We start from the raw sequence: 20,910 nt of genomic DNA on the forward strand, positions 1-20,910 counted from the left end.
TAAACTGACTGGATTGCAATGGTAAATGTGACCACTGCTTTTCACTAGTTTTTAATGTTTTTAAAAGATGGCCCTTATGTTCCCCAAGTTTGCATTATTTATCACCAAACAAACTGAAATGATAAGAAATATGATTAAAATTTTAAATAACGTTTTTTTCTTTTAATATATTTTCATATGTAATTTATTCCTATGATGGCAACGCTAATATTTAAGAGAGAGGGGCTAAACATGCTAAATATTTACTGAAACAGTATTTAGTAAAAAAAAAAAAAAAAAAAAAAAAAAAAAATATATATATATATATATATATATATATATATATATATATATATATATTTAAAAATCTACATTTTATTTGCTTCATTCGCCATCTTGGATCCTGTTGGTAGCATGGCTATAAGATGCCTTAAAATGCTGCCTCCGTTTTGTAGGCAGCTCGCTAGGTTTTAGAGCATAACAAAATATGACAGGTAATAGTGTGATTATGTTATATTGAAAGCAAAGAACGGAGTCTCCTTGTCATAAACAGTACAATCAAGTCCTCTTGTATGAGGCTTCCACAGCAGTGACAGTTTTACCATGCTGCCGGAGCACCAAGGACAGGAAACAACAGAGCACCTTCAGCAGACAGATGTTTCTTCCATTCTCAGCGTGGCCTCAGTAAATCCCTCTGGGCAGAGTAGCCAAGCTGTTTACAAGGAAAGTAGAGACCAGCATCCCAGCAAAAGAGGAAATGCCTTTTACTCACATTTGCTCTTCTGAATTATCTCTGCATTGCTGAGAGTAAGGTTGACACCATTCTGAACCGACCTAAACTCTTGAAATGTCGATAAATGTCAAGTGCTTGAACTGAAGCCCGTTGACAGTGTGTTACAGAAGGAAAAAGCATTTAAACATCCTGCTGAGGTGCCTTTATGAAGTGCTTTGAAATTAAAGTACTATTTGACTCAAAAAAAAAAAAAAAAAACTTAATTATGATGATGTTTTGTTATTAGTCTTAGAAGCCTTCAGTTAGTATAGGTGGAAATGATAAACAAGTCAGCAGTGTTTTTGCAGAATAGGACATTTTCCAGCTGAAATGTGTTTGAACTTTAAAAACTGTCACAGGGTTGGTAGATGTTATAGATATTATAATTCCAATGAACATTGACTTCACAGTCATGAAACCTATTTCAAATAGTAAAGAAAAACTGCTTTCTCTAACCTAACTTCACTGAATATTAAAAAAATATTCATTCATTCATTCATTCATTCATTCATTCATTCATTCATTCATCCATTCTTCCATTCTCCCCTCCTCTGGCTTAAGCAGTAGTCTAACAAAGCAAAACAACATAAGTAATTAGGAATATAAATATTTTTAAGGAATATGCGTCACTTGAATTCTTGTCATTGATGTTATCAGTGTTAAAAAGTAGAAAAATGCCTTCAAGGTCAAAGTTCAGACTAAGAATATGCTGTTCAAATGTGCATGTTATTTGTTTATTCTTTGAATGTTAATTGTCTTTAAATGGGTCATTTTTCATATAAAATATTTTCTTTGAAAAATAATTATTTAATGTTAGAAATTATTCACTTTATTTAAAAAAAAAAAAGTATTTTATGAAAATTTTGTAACAGTGTTGCAACTTTTCATTCCTGCAATAAAATAAAATAATGACATTCAAAAAAGAAAAACAAATGTCATTTAGGCCTTTATGACTAGCAATAATGTCAAGGTGTTAATAATTTATTCTTATTGATGAAAGCATTTTACGAGTATTATAAATAGTTACACCTTATGAAAATATGTTGCTAAAAAAACCCTGCTTTTCAGCAAGAGGTCTGCTGTATATATTTTCATGTTTTGTATCTGTTGCCAAATCTGGCTCTTAACAGCATCCCTCTATTCTCCACATCCGTTCTCTCTTCCCGCCCAGAGGGATATCACTGCCTTCAGAATGACAGTCCCCTCTGGAGAGGTTTTTTCTTCTCTTTCTCTCCCGTGTCCCACTCGTCCGTGTCTCGCTGTCTTTCTGCCCTCACGCTGCGCTCTGGCCTCGGATCCTGTCCATTAAGCTGTTTCCAGCAGCTCTGTAATATGAAGGAATGGAGTGCCCTGGGCACCCTGACATTCTGACTGTGTCATCATTAACCTGCCCGTCTGTGTATCTGCCCTCCGCGGGGCTTGCGTTTGCTGCATGGCTGAGGCAGGCGCTGGAATGGCACAAATTATGTGCTTTTTATTAGACGTTGGGGTTATCCTATTAAAGGGAAGGCAGAGTGGGCTGGGATGCGATATTCAGTGTAAAGCACTGAAAAGCTCTCTGAATGCCATCTAGAGATAATCCCTACCTTCACAACACAGATGTGCGCTTTTCAAAGCCATTTTCCCATGCACTTATACACACACTTATCCAAGAGGACCATACTGCTCCTTGAATGTACTGTATAAGGAATATAATTATTGACATTATATCAGCTAAGTGTTGTAGATTTTGTCGGCTCACATATTTGTACAATGATCTAAGACATGATATACTGGAGGAAAAAAAAATTGGACTGAATGGGGTATTAGGAATTTTGATAACATGATAAAAACAATAAAAATATGGGATTTTTTTTAGAGGCAAGAGTGAATATTGGGCTTTGTATTGTTGTACTGTATTCATTGTCTGATCCTTACAAATGTGCTTTATAAAGCATTTTTTATAATAGTTATAATAATAATAATTGTATTAATAATATTAATAATAAATAAATGTCAATTTTTTTCTCTCTTTATTGTATAAAATGTTTTATTATTTATTTAGCTGCATTTAATTTTATTTCAATATTTTTTTCTTTTAACATGAATTTATTTCTCATTTATATAAAAATAATAATAATAATGCATGTCCTGACAACATTTTCATTTAACATTTGTGTTTTATAAGCTTTTTTACCTGACATTTTGAAATACGCCATGTATACACTCCTTTTCTCTCTTGTTGAAACTAGAAGATGAGGTGGAACTAATGAAGTGCTCATCCTTCTGAAAAATGGCCGGAACACTTTATAAATAAACACAGTGAGGAGGATGTGTACTTATTGTGTGTTATTTTTTCTTTGCAGATTTCTACAGGCACAGATTCTGTGTGGGCCTAGTTATAGCAAAATGTCTAGTTGATTCATCTTGTGCTGTAAATAATCAACAGTTAAATGCACACATACACACAAAACACACACACACTCATACACGCAGAGCAGCTTCTGACCATTAGGCTGTTGTTGGAATGCTAGACATTCCTGGTAATGCCCCTTAAGAGAAGAGGGGGAATATGGGATATAAATTATGTAAAGCCTTCTCCCGATATGCTCTGTCATATCCCGCTGTTTCGTTTTTGACTGCGTTACTGCATAATCTGTGTTGTTTTCCCATCAGAAGATATCACCTAATACTGTGGACCAATATTCACCTCAGTAAAAGGCTTTACCCAGAGTTCCCTCTTACTGTAAGACAAAGGCTGATGAGGTAGTTTGTTTCTAACAATAAAGCAGTTCTTTTGCCGTTCCCCGGGTTAGCATTAGCATTGTTTTCCTCCAGCTGAAAAACTGCCTTTGTGTTCTCAGCTGCAGGCGATAGCCTGAGGAGAGACGATTAAGGTGTGCTACGTGCTATGAGAGCCAAATCCAAAATGTCAGACTTTGCCTGACTAATTAGTGGTAATTGCTGTATAGGCAAAGCAATTTGCTTGTTTTCTCTTCAGTACTGTAAGTCATGCCATCTAAAGACATGGCTTTACATTCAAGGCTTTGTGAAAGATAACAGGAGAATGAAAACACTTACGATTGTTTTAGAAACAACAGTGATTAATCAGCTTTTGTATTGATTGAATGATCCTTACAATGTGTGTTTTAGAAATATGAAGTTTTTGATACAGCAGGTAATTGCTTTCTGTTTTCTGTCCTGTGTTGCATTTGCAATTGAAACAAGAAGATGGGGTGGAATTAATGAAGAAAACCCCTTTTTTAAAATAGTGAATACAGTGTCACAACCATGAAAAATGATTTGCTACTTTTTTTTCTTGGTCATTTTATTTTATTTTATTTAGTTTCATTAGATTTTGATTTGTATCTAAATGTACATATCAGTCATCCATTGATGAAGTTGGGCAACTTTATGTGATTGTCATTCAAGAGAATAACATTTAAAAATTTAAAAAGTACTCTAGCATATAGATTACATCAAGGTAACAAAAAAAGAAGCCATAAACCATAATTTAGCCATTTCATGGATCCTATAAAATTGTTCTAGGGAAACTGAACTTTAGATCGAGCCATAAAATTCTGTAATGGATGGATGCCACCGCTATCAAAACACAAGAAAATAAAGAGCATGGATTCATTAAAGGTTGTACTACATGCTGAAGTCAACCATTAAAGTGCCTTGAAAAATCTAAAGGAGAAAAAAATGATATTTCTATTCAGAAAATGAAAGCAAAATCTCAGGTGATGCATTTAACATTGACCCAGTCAGGGCTTTGTTCTATTTATATAACCAATGAAAAGAACATGTTTGTCTAGAAAAGCATAGCTGAGCACCATAAATCAATGAAAAATACTCACAGCTCCATGGGTCAGTTGTAATTATTAATGATAATGGCAGCTGCCATTTCTTGCAGCTAGAAAGCAGTGGTTGAGATAGAGCAGTCAATTCCAGTTACATGGAGGTGCTTGGTACTCCAGTATTGCACAAACCATAAGGAAATTAACAGGGGCATGGGGCAAAAATACCTCCAAAATGAAAAGCAGTATTGCATCACTGCAGCTGTTGCAATATATTTAAAGTCTTAAAATTAGTAACAAATGGCAGCAGTTTGTTTGATGTTTAAAATGTATTGGTCCTGTTGACAGGCGTACTAGAAGTGTGATTCATAGATTTGATTCTCTTGTTGTCACCTGGTTTTATTACCGTTATTCTTGGTTAACGTTCACTGTCACGTTTGATTTTATGTCATTACAAATCATGTGCCCCATCTCACCATTTCCTCACTAACCCACCCTGAGGTGTTTACGTCCAAGCAGAAAGTGATAAAGCTTGGTAATAGAGACCGACAGGGTCACAGCCTTGATCATGGATACATGAATCTATTTCACAGGGCACGCTACCAGAATTCACCCAAAGGCACCTGAGGGTGGCATTCATGGCTCATAGACCTGCTCTTAAATGATATACGTTTATGTTTAAATGACCAAAATAAATGAATAAAGGAGTGAAGGTTCTGATTCAGTGAGGTTGGCCAGCAAATGAGAGATGCATTCCCGTCAGCAAGAGAGAAAAGGAACAGAACTGCAGGGCAGAGATAGCAGCCATTTGCCTCTGGCTGTTAGGCCTGTGTGGCTCATGGATTTTCAGTACGCTGCCTCTCAAGGATGATACTAGGCCATTTATGAAACAGGACATCGTATTTTCTAGCCCATTTTTTGTATCAAAGACTTATAAAAAGGAAATATATAATATTAAAATAAAACAGAAAAAATACAGTAGTAATGTATTATCATAATACACTTCTGCTGTAAATTTTTTATATTTTATATTTTTATATATATATATACATTTTGACATTTTATTTGAACTATTTAAAGTTTTTATGTTCTTTTTTTATTTAACTTTATTTTGTTTTATGTTAATGTGCATTTAGTTCTTATTTATAGTGAATAATGTTAATAATAATAATAATAATAATAGCGTCCTGACAACATTTTCATTTTATTTAACTTGTATCTTGGTTCTCTATTTTATTTATTTATTTAATTTTAATGACAATGCGTTAATCATTGAATTTAAAAATAACTTGGTTTGAGCTGCTGCCCCTTCAATCGCTAAGTGCCCTCACATCCCCTCCATTCACCCCCCCCCCCCCTTAAAGAAAGACGATTTCAGCTGAGGGGGAGTAACATTACCATTTCTCCACTATTAAGATGTTTAACAGTGACGTTGATAGCAGAGGAGCGGAAGTTTTCACGAGTCGCGGCAGTACAGTCGGCTCAACAATAATGATATGTGAAAAATCCCGCCCACTCTAAAGCGGTACTAAACTGCAGTGGAAATACAAACCGAGCCGAGTCGAGCCATGCATACCTTACTGAGCCGTACCGAGCCGAGTCGTACCACACAGTTGAAAACCAGCAAAAGTCTTCAAACCCCTGTTGTGTGTAATGGCAACGTCTAAACATCTGAAAGCCCAGATCAAACCACAACAAAGATGAGAGCGTACCCTCCACACACTGCACACTTGGACATCAGCCATCAGCTCCACTTGTCAGAGAGAAGATACTGTATTCTGTGGGTTATTTGTATCTGTGTGTGTGTGATGTGGGGGGTGTTATCCCAGATGTGCTATCATACAGGGAAGCCTGTCAGTCCGGGCCAGTAAATCTGTCAGAGATTATGTGCAGATGATGGATTCCTCTTTATGGCCTGTTGATCTGGCTGGAATATTTACACGATGCCATTACAGGGATGATGTGCATGAGAGGCTGATGCTGTGGTCTCGCTTATTTAGGCCTGCCTGTCTGTCAGCTAAGTGTGTGCTCTCTTTTATTTTTCTCTCTTTCTCTCTCTCTCTTCATCTACCCCAGTGTTAATTTTGACACGAAATTTTAATTTAGTTTTAGTCTTAGTCTTTTGACTATAATTCTTTTTAGTTTTAGTCATCTGATTTGTTTTAATTTTAGTCTTATTTTAGTCGACTAAAATTGCTTGGTATTTTAGTCGACTAAAATAAGACTAAAAATCAATAACAGATTTACTAGACAATTTTTTACAGCTGGTATAGGAAACAAACTTAACCAAAATATATAAAACACAAATTCAACTTTATTTCAACACAACTGTGTCTTTATTTCGATTCAAAAGCTTTTATGCAGCAACAAACACTGTCATGATAATGTAAACAATAACTAGCTGCCAGGACCTTAAAGCTTACAGCTGAGTTGAACAATAAGTGCATACATTTAAAGTAAATATTTAATAAGTTGGGTGGATAAAAAAAGTAACAAGATTTTATAAGGTATTCATTTGTCTAGCAATATTGTATGTTTTAAATACTACAATATTTCTAGATTAGTACGTATAATGATATAGGATGTGAACATTCATGTTTCACATGACTAATATAGAAATATTTGTGATATTGTCAACAAGTAGAACATTATAAAATATACTAAACATTAGTATTAATCAAATGTATTTATCATGATATTACGTATTAGTATTGTGCTCTCATCTAACTTGAAGAAGGGGCTATTTTACAGTACTTTTCAGTTCGTAATATTTAATGCTACAACATCTACGCACTGCAGTCTTCCAATTTTGCTTAGCTCAATAAACAAAAGAACATCGTTGTGAATTTACATTTGAGAAAATGTCCGGGTGGCTCGTCTGTAAATGTCTTTTTAAAATGGTTGTGTTCTTGCCACGAATGAGCTCTCCGCATGCTTTACAGTTTGTTTTGTTTTGTTCGTCGTCAAACGTGAAGTGAGCTGTGGACATTTTGTCGCTCTTTTAGACATCACCTCTTCGAATGGCGTCTTCCCGGGAGCTCATTTAAAAACTGAAAACCTTCGCTTCACGTCTCAATAAGTCAGGCTCGGATTGGTTCTCTTCTCTCATGCAGTCTCGCCTGTTCCGTTTTGCCGGTTCTTTTGTTCATTCCTCGCATCTCTCCCGTCTGCTTATTTGATTTTCGTCACAGTCTATTTTCGTCTCGTCCTTTATTCGTTGACGATAATGTCAATCAATTTAGTCATAGTTTTAGTCTCCATCAGTGCCTTCTATTTTAGTTTTCGTTTCGTTTTCGTCCGCAAAAATATATTCGTGACGAAAATAATGACGAAAATATTTAGTCAACGAAATTAACACTGATCTACCCCCAGCTCTCCCTCCATTTGTGTGTGTGTGTGTTTCCAGATCTGTTAGTCCATTGTCATCTCAGAAGACTCATGTTCAGCGATTGTGAGAGCACTCAATGCTTATCTCAGAAACACAATACATGTGCAAAAGATCTTTCATTATTTTCAGCCTAGCCAAGTTACTCATAGCAAATCTTTTGCTCTATACAAAAAGCAGCCTGGTCTTGAGGGGTGTTATTTTGTAGTCTCGTATTCGCGTCAAGCCATTTTTCACATTTGTTCTGGACTTAAAGAAAACAGCTGGCTCATGGAGCTCTGTCTCATACCCTTGAGCACAGCTGTGAAAGTGTGAAAAAGAGAGAGAGGTGAGATACAAATATTTTACAGTAAGGTTTTAATAATGTTGATAATTTAGAGACCTTGCTAGTTTGCATATTAAATATGACACAGTAAGCTTTTTAGGGTTAATTAATACACATTGACAGCTACAGCATGTGAGAGATTTGTAGGTTGACATCACATTCTGACTCTGTGTCACTATTAAAAAATCGCTCTATTTGTTTAGGACATCCAAACACATCAACTTCTGGCTCACATGCTGAAGTAAATTTGGGGCGAGACTCTCTGTTTATCCAGACAGTTGAGGACAGAGGGCAGAGTTGTGCACCATTCAGAAATAATATCAATATAATGAACACATTTTAGAAAAAATCCGTCAAAAAAAATCCGTCAAAGGTTTGAATTCACTATGAAGTGATGAAACGGAGGTAGTGACAGATATTTTCCTCCATGTTGTAATGTACATTCGAGTTTAGCAGGTTATTGAAAAAGGGGACTGATTGGATCTTCACATGTGGGTGTTGCACACAAAAATGGAGGCAGATGTACTTCAGCTTGCAGGGGCACGTTTATTTGGACTAAATGATTGGAGAAGTCCTGCTTACATCACTAATAAGAAGTCGGAAGTTTTTCTGAATTTAGCCCAATCCTGCTGGCATTGATGAATAGATTGCAAAAATAATGATCAAACTGATTTCACAACACTCCCTGAAATCTCACTCGTTATTTTTCCAATCTCATTCTTGTCAAAACACAGGCTTTTTGACAAAAGATAAGTGTGGAAGTGACACGAGAGTGAGTAAATGATGACAAAATGCTCATTTTGGGGAGAACTGGCCCTTCAGTGCTCAAATTCAAGCACATTACAGTCTATATTGTAGACTTGGAATATAAGTCTATATTCCAAAAATATATGCTTGCCTGTGTAAGCAAATATAGGGATGTACCTGAATAAGCTCGTCAGAGCCTTAAAATAAAACAGAGATGCAAAAGCAGCATCAGCAGAGAAAAAGTGTTTCTCTGTGGAATTTTTACAGCAGGTCTCAATATCCCCTCACATAAAGCAGGCTCAAGGCCAACATCAGCCTCCTCTCACTCACTGCCCATCAACAACTCTACTGCCGCTGTCAGACGCAACACTAAATACCAGACATCCCCGCTGACCTGCCAGCAGCACTTCTAGGCCAGCGAGGAGGAATAGTTTGGCTTCAGCCCTAACTCAGGAGAGGTCGCCCTTCAGAGATGGAAAAGCATTAACCACTTACATTTTCAAACAAAGAAAAATTACACCGGCGTTGGCTTTGACAAGTTTCTAGAAACAGACTTGGCCTTTTTTGTTTCATGTCCCTGATGCAGAACAATTAGAAAAAGGTGGAAAAGAGTGGAAAGTCACTGTTTTTTGCCTGGCTAAACATATACCAGCATTTCTGCTTGTTTTTTTTGGCTTTTTAAACTCAAATGTTATGCTGTATTGTGAGAAATAGCAACTGCTGAAGTTTGTAACGTGAGCCACCCCTTGACGTTTCCTGCTACCTGTTCTCACAAACAAGTCACAAAATGCAGCTTTATTCTCGTCCCAGTGCATCTTCCTCTAATATTTGCTCCCAGTGCCATGACATTCACTCCAAAGGTCATTTCTGAAGTTTAAACAATGCTCCGTTTGATAATCATTCACAGTCAAAACGTCACAGAGTGGCTCTTGTGCAAAACAGCTGTAGAAAAGTGACCAATTTAGCACTTGCTCCAACAGCTTGTTTCTTTTTTTTTTTTTTTTTACCCAGAAATTATAATTCTGTCATCATGATGGGAGCATACCCTGTTGCTTTTGTGGAACACACACACACACACACACACACAAAGTATTTTAAAGAATGTCCAATCTGGTCCCCATTTACTTTCAATGTACGGAAAAGATCTGCTTGGACACTCTGCTAGCTATCTAGAAGTCATTTACAAGTCAAGTCATTCAAGTATAAAAAGATGCTAGGATCATTAAATAATGACTAATCGTTTTTATTTTGGGGTGAACTGCCCCTTTAAGGCTCCAGACACGTTTTAAGCATGTGCCTGAACATTGCTTTGTATCTTTTCGTCATCACAGTCTTACCAACACCCCTTCTAAGAATGCTGGGATAAGCTTTTAGAAGTGCTGCAGCCATCAGGCTTTGTGAGATGAATTTGCTTTTGCAGCTATTGTGTGAGCTTTTTTGGTGTTCGTCCTCTGTAAAGCCAACAAAGGGATTTGGCATAATAAAGTGTCCTAGATACCGTTTCCTGTTTGATTCATTTGTTTGCTCCCATATGTTTTCTTAATAGATCAGTTTGTGTGTGTGTGTGTGTGGATGCCTGTACCTTTTGCACTTTTTCCATCAGCAATTTTCTCATCTGCTGCTGTTTTATTGTTTGCATAGGCCAGCTGTTTTGTATAGCCATGGATATATCTCGACCACAGCAATTGGCTGATATTTGGCTATTTTATGCCTAATTTGGGCCAATTAACAGAAGTTCCTAGTGTCAGCTCTAATATCTAGTTTGTTGCTTACATTCGTAACATACCTGTTGTATTTGGTTTTCTCTTTTAAGACAACACAGACTTAACTTTTTGGAAAAATAATATTTTTTTGTGAATCCATATGATTGAAAAAGCCCCTAAAAAATTGACACTTCAAAAACCAAGCAAACTGTGGATGAATCAGTGTGCTTTAAAGTGAAACGATAGGTGTGTGTGAAAACTCTTCTATGGGTTACTCTAGTGTTTGTTTTGCATGGTTTTTGAAGCGTGAACTTTGAGGGTCCCATTCACTTACATTATATTGACTCACAGAGATGGATTATTATTCTAAATATGTTCATTTGTATTAATTCTGTATATATCTGGGACGACATGAGGGAGTGTAAATGATGAGAGAATTGTTTGATTTTGTTTTCTGATGTTCACTATTCACTCTATAATTTTCTGTTTCCATTTTTTTTTTAAACAGATAGTTGAGACTCTAACTGATGATTGAATGGGATCCATTAGAAACCATTGACAGCCTAAAATTAAGTTAACAAACTATGTTAATTAGTTTAATGTATAATAATAATTTGCTTCCAGCATATACAATGATTAATTTTAGATTTAAGAAGTAATCAAATAAATTATATATATATATATATATATATATATATATATATATATATATATATATAAAAATAATTTTAAATAAATATTATGTAATTTTATCTTCAGTCATTTAAAATAATTGTCAGCCAGAAATGTTCAATTTCAGTGCATCCCTAATAATTAATTGGTTTTATTCCAGTATATCTATTTGAACTGCCATTATGTCAGTCAAGTGCTAGCATATGGCAGTCTTTGTGAGCCTGTTTGCATGCAGCAATAATCTATTGGTCTGGCAGGAGTAAACAGTGTGTTTACCTTGAGGTACAGGGTCATTGAGAGCGCTCTCTCAGCGTATTTTGATCGCTAGAGACATCCTGCTCTCAGCAGAGTTGGTTTTAAGATGTCTGCACACATCCCAGAGGCCCGTCTCGAGGCTCATTTAAGAGTGTCAACCGTTCACACGGCATCTTTTATAGTGAACCACATCCACTTGAAGAAAATAAAATGGAAATAAACTCACCTTGGGCTTTCAATCTCCCACACACATTTGTTTTGTTCGTTTTATATGAAGTGCCTCATAAACCCATCTTACTAATACAGAAGGAATGTTTCCTCTCTCCGAAGTGTCGTTCGTGTTGAATGTTCTTTACAGAGTTCTTCGCAGGGATTGTTTTGACCCTTTGACAGGCTGGCCTGTGTCTGGTTTCCTTTGTTATAGTTTTCTGGTCCAACAGTCAGTTGAGTGTTGTTTTCCTCATGTCTCTCTGGGGTTTTACGGGAATAAATGAGAGCTCTCAAGCTCCATCTTAACAAGGTTGTCTGGAGTGCCAGCGTGAAAGGAGGGGATTTAGAGTTCTCCACCCACAGAACAATCCTCAGAGGGTTTTGCCATCAGCTGTTGTCTCAGAGCATTTTAAAAAGCCTGTATTTTTTTCCCTATTGTGATCATTTGTGTTATGGAGTTAATGTTAAGCACTGAATTTACCTTGATGGAATCTTATCTGATGAAAAGCAGATGTGTGCAGATGCTAAGTGCTGTCACCGCAATGGAGGCCTTGTCAGGGTCAAGTGCTTGGGTACAGTGGTGCTCAGTAAGTGCTTACAGACATAATACTACAGTAAATTAGACAGCGAGTTTTCATAATAGCTGTGATACCAGGCTGATGCAGTTATCAGGTACACGGGTTTCCTTTAGAGACTTTAAATCCGATCATAATTTTTGTTTTTGTTTTTTGTCTCGGATGCTGCTTTAAAAATGTGGTATAAATATATAGATATACACTGCTTTCCAAAAGTTTGGAGTCGGTAGGGTTTTTATTTTTATTCATCAAGGCTGCATTTAGCTACTCCATTCTGATTCTCCAGAAATCCTTCTAATGTGCAGATTTGGTGCTAATGTAACATATTTTTTTTATCAATGTTGCAAACAATTGTGCTACTGATAATTTTTTGCGGAAATAGTGATACATATTTTCTTCACGATTCTATAATAAATATAACGCATTTATTTGAAGTAGAAATCTGTTGCAACATTATAAATGTCTTTACTGTAACTTTTGCTCAATTTAATGCATTTTATGCTGAATATAAATATTATTTTCTATCAAAAGATCATAGGTACCCCAAGCTTTGAAAGGTAGTGTGTTTTTTCATCTTAAAATATGACAATCCATTAAGAAAATATTATTACCTTTTTAAATAAGGGGAAACTTTAATATAAACCATATTTATTGAGTGAAAATATTATGAACTGTTATACAAATTACAACCAATGTTGATTATTATAATTTTTATTGCAACCAACAATTTTGCACCTGTTAAAGTTCTTTGTAATATTGTACTTGTTTACCAAGGAGACAACAGAGAGCTTGAGATTAATTGTGTCGTTGTGATGTGTGAAGAAATATCTCTTGTGAACAGAGCATTTTTATTGTGCATCTCCATTGTGCATTTTTCCAGTCAGACTGTCAATTTGTGAGAATATTTTGTATGTATTTGAATTACTTTTTAGTAAATATTTAAAATGTTTACTTGTAAATAGTGTAAAGTGCACAGAATTTAACTAGTAAGAGTGATTAATGTTTTAGGGTAGTCAACAGGGCCAAGAAACATCTGTACACATATATAAAATGAAACATTTGAGTGTCTGGGGCAAAGGTCCAATGAGTTCATTACAAGGACGCTTCTGAGCTTGCGCAGTAGTAGGCCTGCTTCTTCCAGCAGAAACACAAGTCCAGGCCTTTGTGCCTGAAAAGAGGTTCACAGTTGGTGACGGAGCGATATTATCCTGGGCTCTGAGGAGCGGACTGCAGAAGAATTTGAAGTTGGAGACTCTCGGTTGGCAGGTCCCATGCTTTGTTATTTAACGATTGGTGAGCGTGTTAGCCTCACAGCTGCGCCTTAAACGACTGCCGCCAGCTGAGGACGATACCGAACGCCTGATTTTGCCAAGATAAGGCTCTGTTTCCATTACAGAGCTGGCACTCTTCACACCAGCTACTTTGTCTTCGGTTCAGACTGGCTGGTTTTCCACAAAGACTTTAGGATGTGACATGATTTACTTTCCAGAAAATGTATTGTTTTGAACCGTCTTTTTGCGTGATTAAAGGGATACTCCACCCTAAAATGAAAATTTTGTCATTAAATCTTTACCCCATGTCGTTCCAAACCCATAAATGCTTTGTTCGTCTTCGGAACACAATTTAAGATATTTGCACAGGTGCACTGTTTTCATTCAAATCAGAGAGTAAATACATGTAGAAACCTGACGTAGAAGAGTGTACGCTGCTTGCGTTCAGTGGATGTTCTCCAAAATAGTGCTACAGTGATGCGGAGAGACACAGAGGAGATTGTTGACAAAGGAATTGTTGTTAAATTCATTATTTTTGATTTCTTCGCGTACAAAAAGTATTGTCATCGCTTCATAACATTACAGTTGAACCACTGATGGCAGAAGGACTATTCTGACCATGTCTTTCATACTTTTCTGGACCACGACAGTGTAATTTTCATCCAAAATATCTTAAATTGTGTTCTGAAGACGAACAAAGCTTTTATGGATTTGGAACAACATGGGGCTAAATGATTAATGCCAAAATTTTCATTTGGGGTGGAGTAACCCTTTTAGACTGTTGAGAAAGGAGAGATCCCAGCTGGATTTAATTGTTCTGACATTCGGACAGCATTCAGAGAGAGAGAGAGAGAGAGAGAGAGAGAGAGAAATTTCAAGTATGTTTGAAATGGAGTCTGCTGAAAACATTTCAGCGGGACCGTATGAAGTCGTGCTGTTGGTTAAAAATAGTTCCCCTGGCTCTTGTCTTGCCTGGAACTTGATATGTCCTCTGTTGACCTACAAGTATTGATTAAACTATTATGTTTTCATATTGTTTGGTCTGTTATTAACTGCTCATGTACAATATCATAATTTTGGATGTTAAACATTTTGTGGCTTTAAATCCATGTCAGTTATCTTTAAAGCTATCTGTATGCTTGTGTACTCCTTAATAAAATTAACCTTCTGCACTACACAGATTTTTTCCCAATGAAATGCTCTAGGAGAAGATTCTCCCTCCCCCTTAAACCAAATGCAACTCGCTAACAATAGCAACTAGCAGATCATGGTTCACGGCCAATTGATTTTTTTTTAAAGGAGGAACTATTTGATATGTTATGTCCCAACAAACTATTTCCATAGGAGATACATAATACAGGAAGGAAAACTGTGTTCTTTAAGCAAATTTATGGTCAAGTAATAAAATTTAAGTATGTTAAATAAGGTAAAATATGTAAAAAAAAAAAAAAAAAAAAACAACCACAAAAAAAAACCTTCAGTCCAGAAAAAATGAGGAGCGTTTCTTAAAGGGGCGGCTCATTGCGTTGTTAGTGTGTAATGTTGCTGTTTGAGCATAAACAATTTTATTACTTATTTTCACATAGCTATGAGAAGCGATAAACATGGTTTAACATGGTTTAACATGCATGCAGTTGCCATATGGTATTAAAGCTTTAATCAGGATAAAACCGTATATTAAAAGCTAACATAAGCAGTAGCATTTACAAATAACAGCGTATCAAAAAGTATGAGACAACAAAAAACATAGGCCTACCATTGAAAGGTACTGCATGATCCTCTTCAATACTATCCTCTGCTTCTCAAACTGGTAAGCGATATTAACGACACCATTGTTTACAATGCAACCCGGAGCACATGCCGCGATGTGAGGGGCAGGACGTGTAGACGCGCACAAGAAGCGGTTTAGCTAATCACAACACACTGGGCTAGCTAACCAATCAGAGCCCATCGCCTATTTTTGAGGGAGGGGCTTTATAAAAGCAGGAAATGATCAGCGTGTTTCTCAGAGAAGGGACAGAGCGGTGTGGAATAAAGGTAAATTATGTGAAAAATAATGCATTAAAAAAAGAAGAAGCATTAACACGTTAGACTGCACCCCATAAACACAATCAAGCTTAGAAAAAAAAAACAGTGAACCACCCTTTTAAAGTCTTCTTCAAGGGCTAGCTAGGGCTGTGATTATGGCTTTGTTGATGAAATGGACTTAAAGCAAATTAACCTTTGCCTTGCAGGCAGACACGGGAGCAGGAGACCCCCCCAGACTTCTTCTACTTCTCCGATTTCGAGAGGCACAACGCTGAGATCGCAGCATATCATCTAGATAGGTAACGGCCCATAAATGTCAGCCTCCGGCATGAATAGTGTGTGTGTGAGAGGTTTGTCTTCCCCTGAATCTATATGTGTATGTATACATCCACCACATGCCACTTGTAAATGTTTGCATGCTTGTGTATATGAACCGGTGGGGCTGCATTTATTTGCACAAGAATGTTTTGTGTGTGTGTGTGTGAATGTGTAACGCTTGCGGTGTGTCCTGCGTGTTTTCCGCACGTTTGAACTTGTGTTTATATGTATGTGTGAAAGTACAGAATGTGAGCGTATCTCGGGGCAGTAAGCAGTCAGAAACCTGCAGTTTAACACTCATAAACACCAAATCCAGAGAGACCGTAATGACTCACTCTGAATGAACACAAACACATCCGTCAGTATCTGATCGCCAATCGAGCTCCATCCAACAATGTCTGCTTATAGGTGATTACCCTTCTGATGAATGTCAGTGATTGAGAGGCTTTAATTCGTGTCAGCCACAATAACCCATGGACATCTGTCCTTGTCAGCTTATTACAGTCCAATTTATTGGTTGTTTGCTATATGAGTCAGATTTTCCCCGATTGTGATCTGAGACTCTGAGATTTATTGCCATTATAGTTTTTTTCCATTCTCGTCTTGTTTTCTCCTCATCAGTGTGATCGGTCGGGGGTGGACAGCTGGAAAAACTGTCCCAGGCCTAGTCAAAAAGAAGCACCGCTGGACAAAAATCATAATTTACTGGAGAAAAATAATAATATAATATAATATAATATAATATTACATAATATAAACTGGAATTAAACTTTATTCTTGATTTTTTAAATAAATAAATACAGCTTTTATTCAGCAAAGATGCATTAAAGGGATAACATTTGCAAAAAAATGTCGAATTCAAATAATCGCTTTTCTTTTGAACTGTCTAAAAATCCGGACAAAAATGTATCACGGTTTCCACTAAAACATTAAGCAGCTCAACAGTTTTTAACTGTGATAAGAAGAAATGTTCCTTTAGCACCAAATCAGCATATTGTGATTTCTGAAGAATCTTGTGACACTGAAGACTGGAGGTATGACTGCTGAAAGCCCACTTTTGCTTTCACAGGAGTAAATGTTATGTAAATTAAATAATGTAAAATAAAAATAAAAAATACAATAAATTGAAATATATATATTTATATATATATATATATATATATAGTATATATGTATATATACATATAAATATATATATATATATATATATATATATATATATATAGTATATATGTATATATATATATATATATATATATATATATATATATATATATAAATATATTTTTATTGTTATAATATTTTACAATATTACTATTTTTACTGTATTTTAACCAGAAATTGAAATATCCATATATATATATATATATATATATATATATATATATATATATATATATATATATATATATATATATATATATATATATATATATATGTTATTGTTATAATATTTTACAATATTATTATTTTTACTGTATTTTAACCAGATAAATGCAGCCTTGTTGAGTATAATAATATAATATAATATAATACTGTTTGTTATCTTTATTTGAATTTTAAATTAGGTTTCATTTATTTACTTTATTTTATACACCTTTTTATTGAAATATTATTGATCTATGTTATTTTATAATTTTTAAGAATGTTGATTTTTACAGAAAAACAAAATAATCATTAAGAAGATCATTTTTGCAGTGTTTTTTTTTCCGCTCATTGAGAGACAGGGGGCCAAGCCATTAAAATGTGAGAATTTTTGTGGTGGTCCTGGTCTACTCTATGGAGGTCCCTCACACGACTGGTGTGTTGTGGAGTCCTGTGCTGTTCTCTGTCAAGCACTCCTCCTCTAGTCTCCAGCAGTGTGAGCATGAGTCAGAATGAACACAGCGTGTGTCTTGGGCACAATATAATCATTGCGCAGGCCCAGCCTGGTCCGCCTCACTTCCATCTGCACATCTGGCCGGGAGTAAAATCCAGTCGGTACACACAGGCATGTGTGTGGGTAGAAAGCGCAAACCAAGAGCATGAAAAAAACACTAGCTTTTCTAAATAAAGTTCATCTGGGTTAGACAAAAGTGCAGGTTGTTATTTTTATTTAAAAGCACCATCACCCAGTGGGCCTCTCTGTCCTCACAAGCCCACCACGGCTATATCTGACAAAGTACCATTAATTATCTGATTTTAGTTGATGGGAAACGTTCATTGTAGCGTGGCTTCGGGGAGGATGTCAGGATTGAGGTAGACGAGTGGTTTGAAAAGACAGCTATTCATTTGCCCCACAGTTCCCTCTGAGTTCTACATGGGACAGAGAGAGCGGAGGAGAGCGATCCAGCACACAAACTCTCTCTGTCATCTCTGTCAGCATGACTGGGCAATTAGGAGCTTCAAGTGCTTTTATCCCTTAGGCCCCGTCCATTAGTTGGTTTCAGAGAGAATTTTATTTTATTTTTTATTTTTTTGCCCTGTCAACAGAGGGCCTACACTTACATGCAGGGTGAATAGATTTTAAGAAAAAAAGAAAGCCTACATATTTGTCAGATTCAGCAATAAATTCAGTTTCGTTCAAAGTCAGTTCGATCAAAAGATACAAATAAATTATGAATGAAAATGTATTATTTGCCCAATTATGAAATATGAAATACAGTAACAAAAAAAGCTGATAAAAAAAAGCATTCCTTGACAGAGTAGTAATTTATTATTCAAAATCTATGAAGTGTACTTTATGCAGAATAGTATGAGTGCCCTCTACTGGTAAAAGTTAGTGCCAATTTTGTCTACCATACTTTTAGCCCAACAATTTGCTATATGAATTTGAGCATTTGAGTGTATATTAATTTAGTTTACAATATTCTATTTAAAAAGTTTATATACATACATATATGTATGTAGATATGAAAATTTAATATGTAAATTATGAACAGTATGAATTATTATGTAAAGTGAACATATGAAAATAGACATCATTTGGTCTCATTGATTGTTCAACAGGATCCTGGATTTCCGTCGAGTGCCGCCAGTGACTGGACGACTGATGAATATGACCAAAGAGATACGAGATGTGACCCGTGACAAAAAACTGTGGAGAACCTTTTTCATTTCACCAGGTACTCAACACCCAGCAGTCCCATTTCTCTTTAATTCTATTATCAGTTGATAAGCACTGAATGGTTTTCGGTTAGTGTTCGTTTTGGCCCATACAACCCTAACTGAGGCAAGGTCCTTTCTGATCACCAGTTCAAGGTGTGCTATGTGTTGTTTGTTCTTCTTCTTCTTTTTAAATTATTATAGTTTGCATTGCTTTTTAACACACTATTGTGAGTAACCAGTAGAAGGCGCTGTTGATCAAGTCATTTTCAAGTGAGACCTCGTTTGACATCAACTTTAGATGTGTGCCATGTGATCCCCTTTACAGGCTGACATTGAGAAATATACACTACCCATCTAAAAACATTTTAATATTTTATAATATATAAGTCTCAAATCCTCACAAAGACGCGTTTATTTGCTAAAAAATACAGTGAAAGCAGTATTGTTATGAAATATTATTACGATATTAAATAACAGCTTTCTATTTTCTAAGTGTCTAGTTTCAAACAAGAGCAGATTCCTGAGTATAGACCACAGGGTTCAAGAGCTACAGAGATTTTTATTTGGGTATGTTGTTTTAAAGAAAGTGCAGGTTAATATTTTAAATGTAATTTATTCTTGTGATGGGATTATCCAGTCTGCATAATTAAAAAACATAATTTAAAGTCAATATGAAATACTGTCAACAGCCAGTACAATAATAAGTGTTTCCATGTGAAACAGTATATTCAGTAAAAATGTTGTTTGATTGATTTGTGAAAAGTATTGAACTTAACAAAAAATTTATTATAGTATTATTCATCCTTTTTACAATATTCAATTTATTTCAGTATTTATGCATTTAGTCTGAAATTGCTTTAAAGTGTTGTTTTTCCTTTCAAATAGAGGAACCTGCTTTGTAAAGTAGATGTTTAATGCAATAAGTAAAACAACAAATGTATAATAATCTGGGCACAAAAATGCTAAAGGAGGATGAATTATAGTTGCTATTTTTCATTTATATGAGACAACACAACACAGAGTGTAAATAAGCAGCAATACAGAGATACCTGTACATGCTTTTTTTTACAAAAGCATTTAATACACAATAAGGCGAGAAACATGTCTTAATGAGGTACATTTTTAATTTTACGTTGACTTGTTTTGTATTTTTAATTACGCTCTATCATCCCTCCAGCTAATAACATCTGTTTCTACGGTGAATGTTCGTACTACTGCTCCACTGAGCATGCTCTGTGTGGGAAGCCTGACCAGATCGAGGGCTCTTTAGCAGCTTTTCTTCCCGACCTGGCCTTGGCCAAGCGCAGGACCTGGAGAAACCCCTGGAGACGGTCCTATCACAAACGCAAGAAAGCAGAGTGAGGACCACACCACACATTTATTAAGAGAAACACAATCAAATATAAACAGTATATAGTGTAAGCTAATGAGGTGTGTGTGTGTGTGTGTGTGTAGGTGGGAGGTGGATCCAGATTACTGTGAAGAGGTGAAGCAGACGCCACCCTATGACAGCGGCACACGCCTGCTGGACATCATGGACATGACCATTTTTGATTTCCTCATGGGTAAGGGGCTTTCAGAGAAGTGCATTGTTAGTGAACAAAACTGAAGCTGAAATACAATCAAGCTATTTATGCGATAAATAATAATGTTTCTATATCTTCAAAGGGAATATGGATCGCCATCATTATGAGACATTTGAAAAATTTGGAAATGAAACTTTCATTATTCACCTTGATAACGGAAGAGGGTAGGACTTGTTTTTGTTTTTCAACTGTCACAATACAGGTAGCTTCTTTCATTT

General features: G+C 35.8%; 1 protein-coding gene across 1 annotated transcript in view; it reads left to right on the forward strand.

The window, feature by feature from the left end:
• LOC113056241 (extracellular serine/threonine protein kinase FAM20C-like) overlaps positions 1 to 20,910 on the forward strand; it is a 37,272-nt gene that overhangs the window by 13,511 nt on the left and 2,851 nt on the right. The window contains exons 4-8 of the mRNA XM_026222855.1: positions 15,908 to 16,000; positions 19,008 to 19,123; positions 20,284 to 20,464; positions 20,562 to 20,671; positions 20,775 to 20,856. Of these exons, the coding sequence (XP_026078640.1) occupies positions 15,908 to 16,000; positions 19,008 to 19,123; positions 20,284 to 20,464; positions 20,562 to 20,671; positions 20,775 to 20,856 (582 nt within the window). The remainder of the gene's footprint in view (positions 1 to 15,907; positions 16,001 to 19,007; positions 19,124 to 20,283; positions 20,465 to 20,561; positions 20,672 to 20,774; positions 20,857 to 20,910) is intronic.

Source organism: Carassius auratus, chromosome 37 (assembly GCF_003368295.1).
Source record: "Carassius auratus strain Wakin chromosome 37, ASM336829v1, whole genome shotgun sequence".
In the NCBI taxonomy this organism is placed as follows: Eukaryota; Metazoa; Chordata; class Actinopteri; order Cypriniformes; family Cyprinidae; genus Carassius; species Carassius auratus.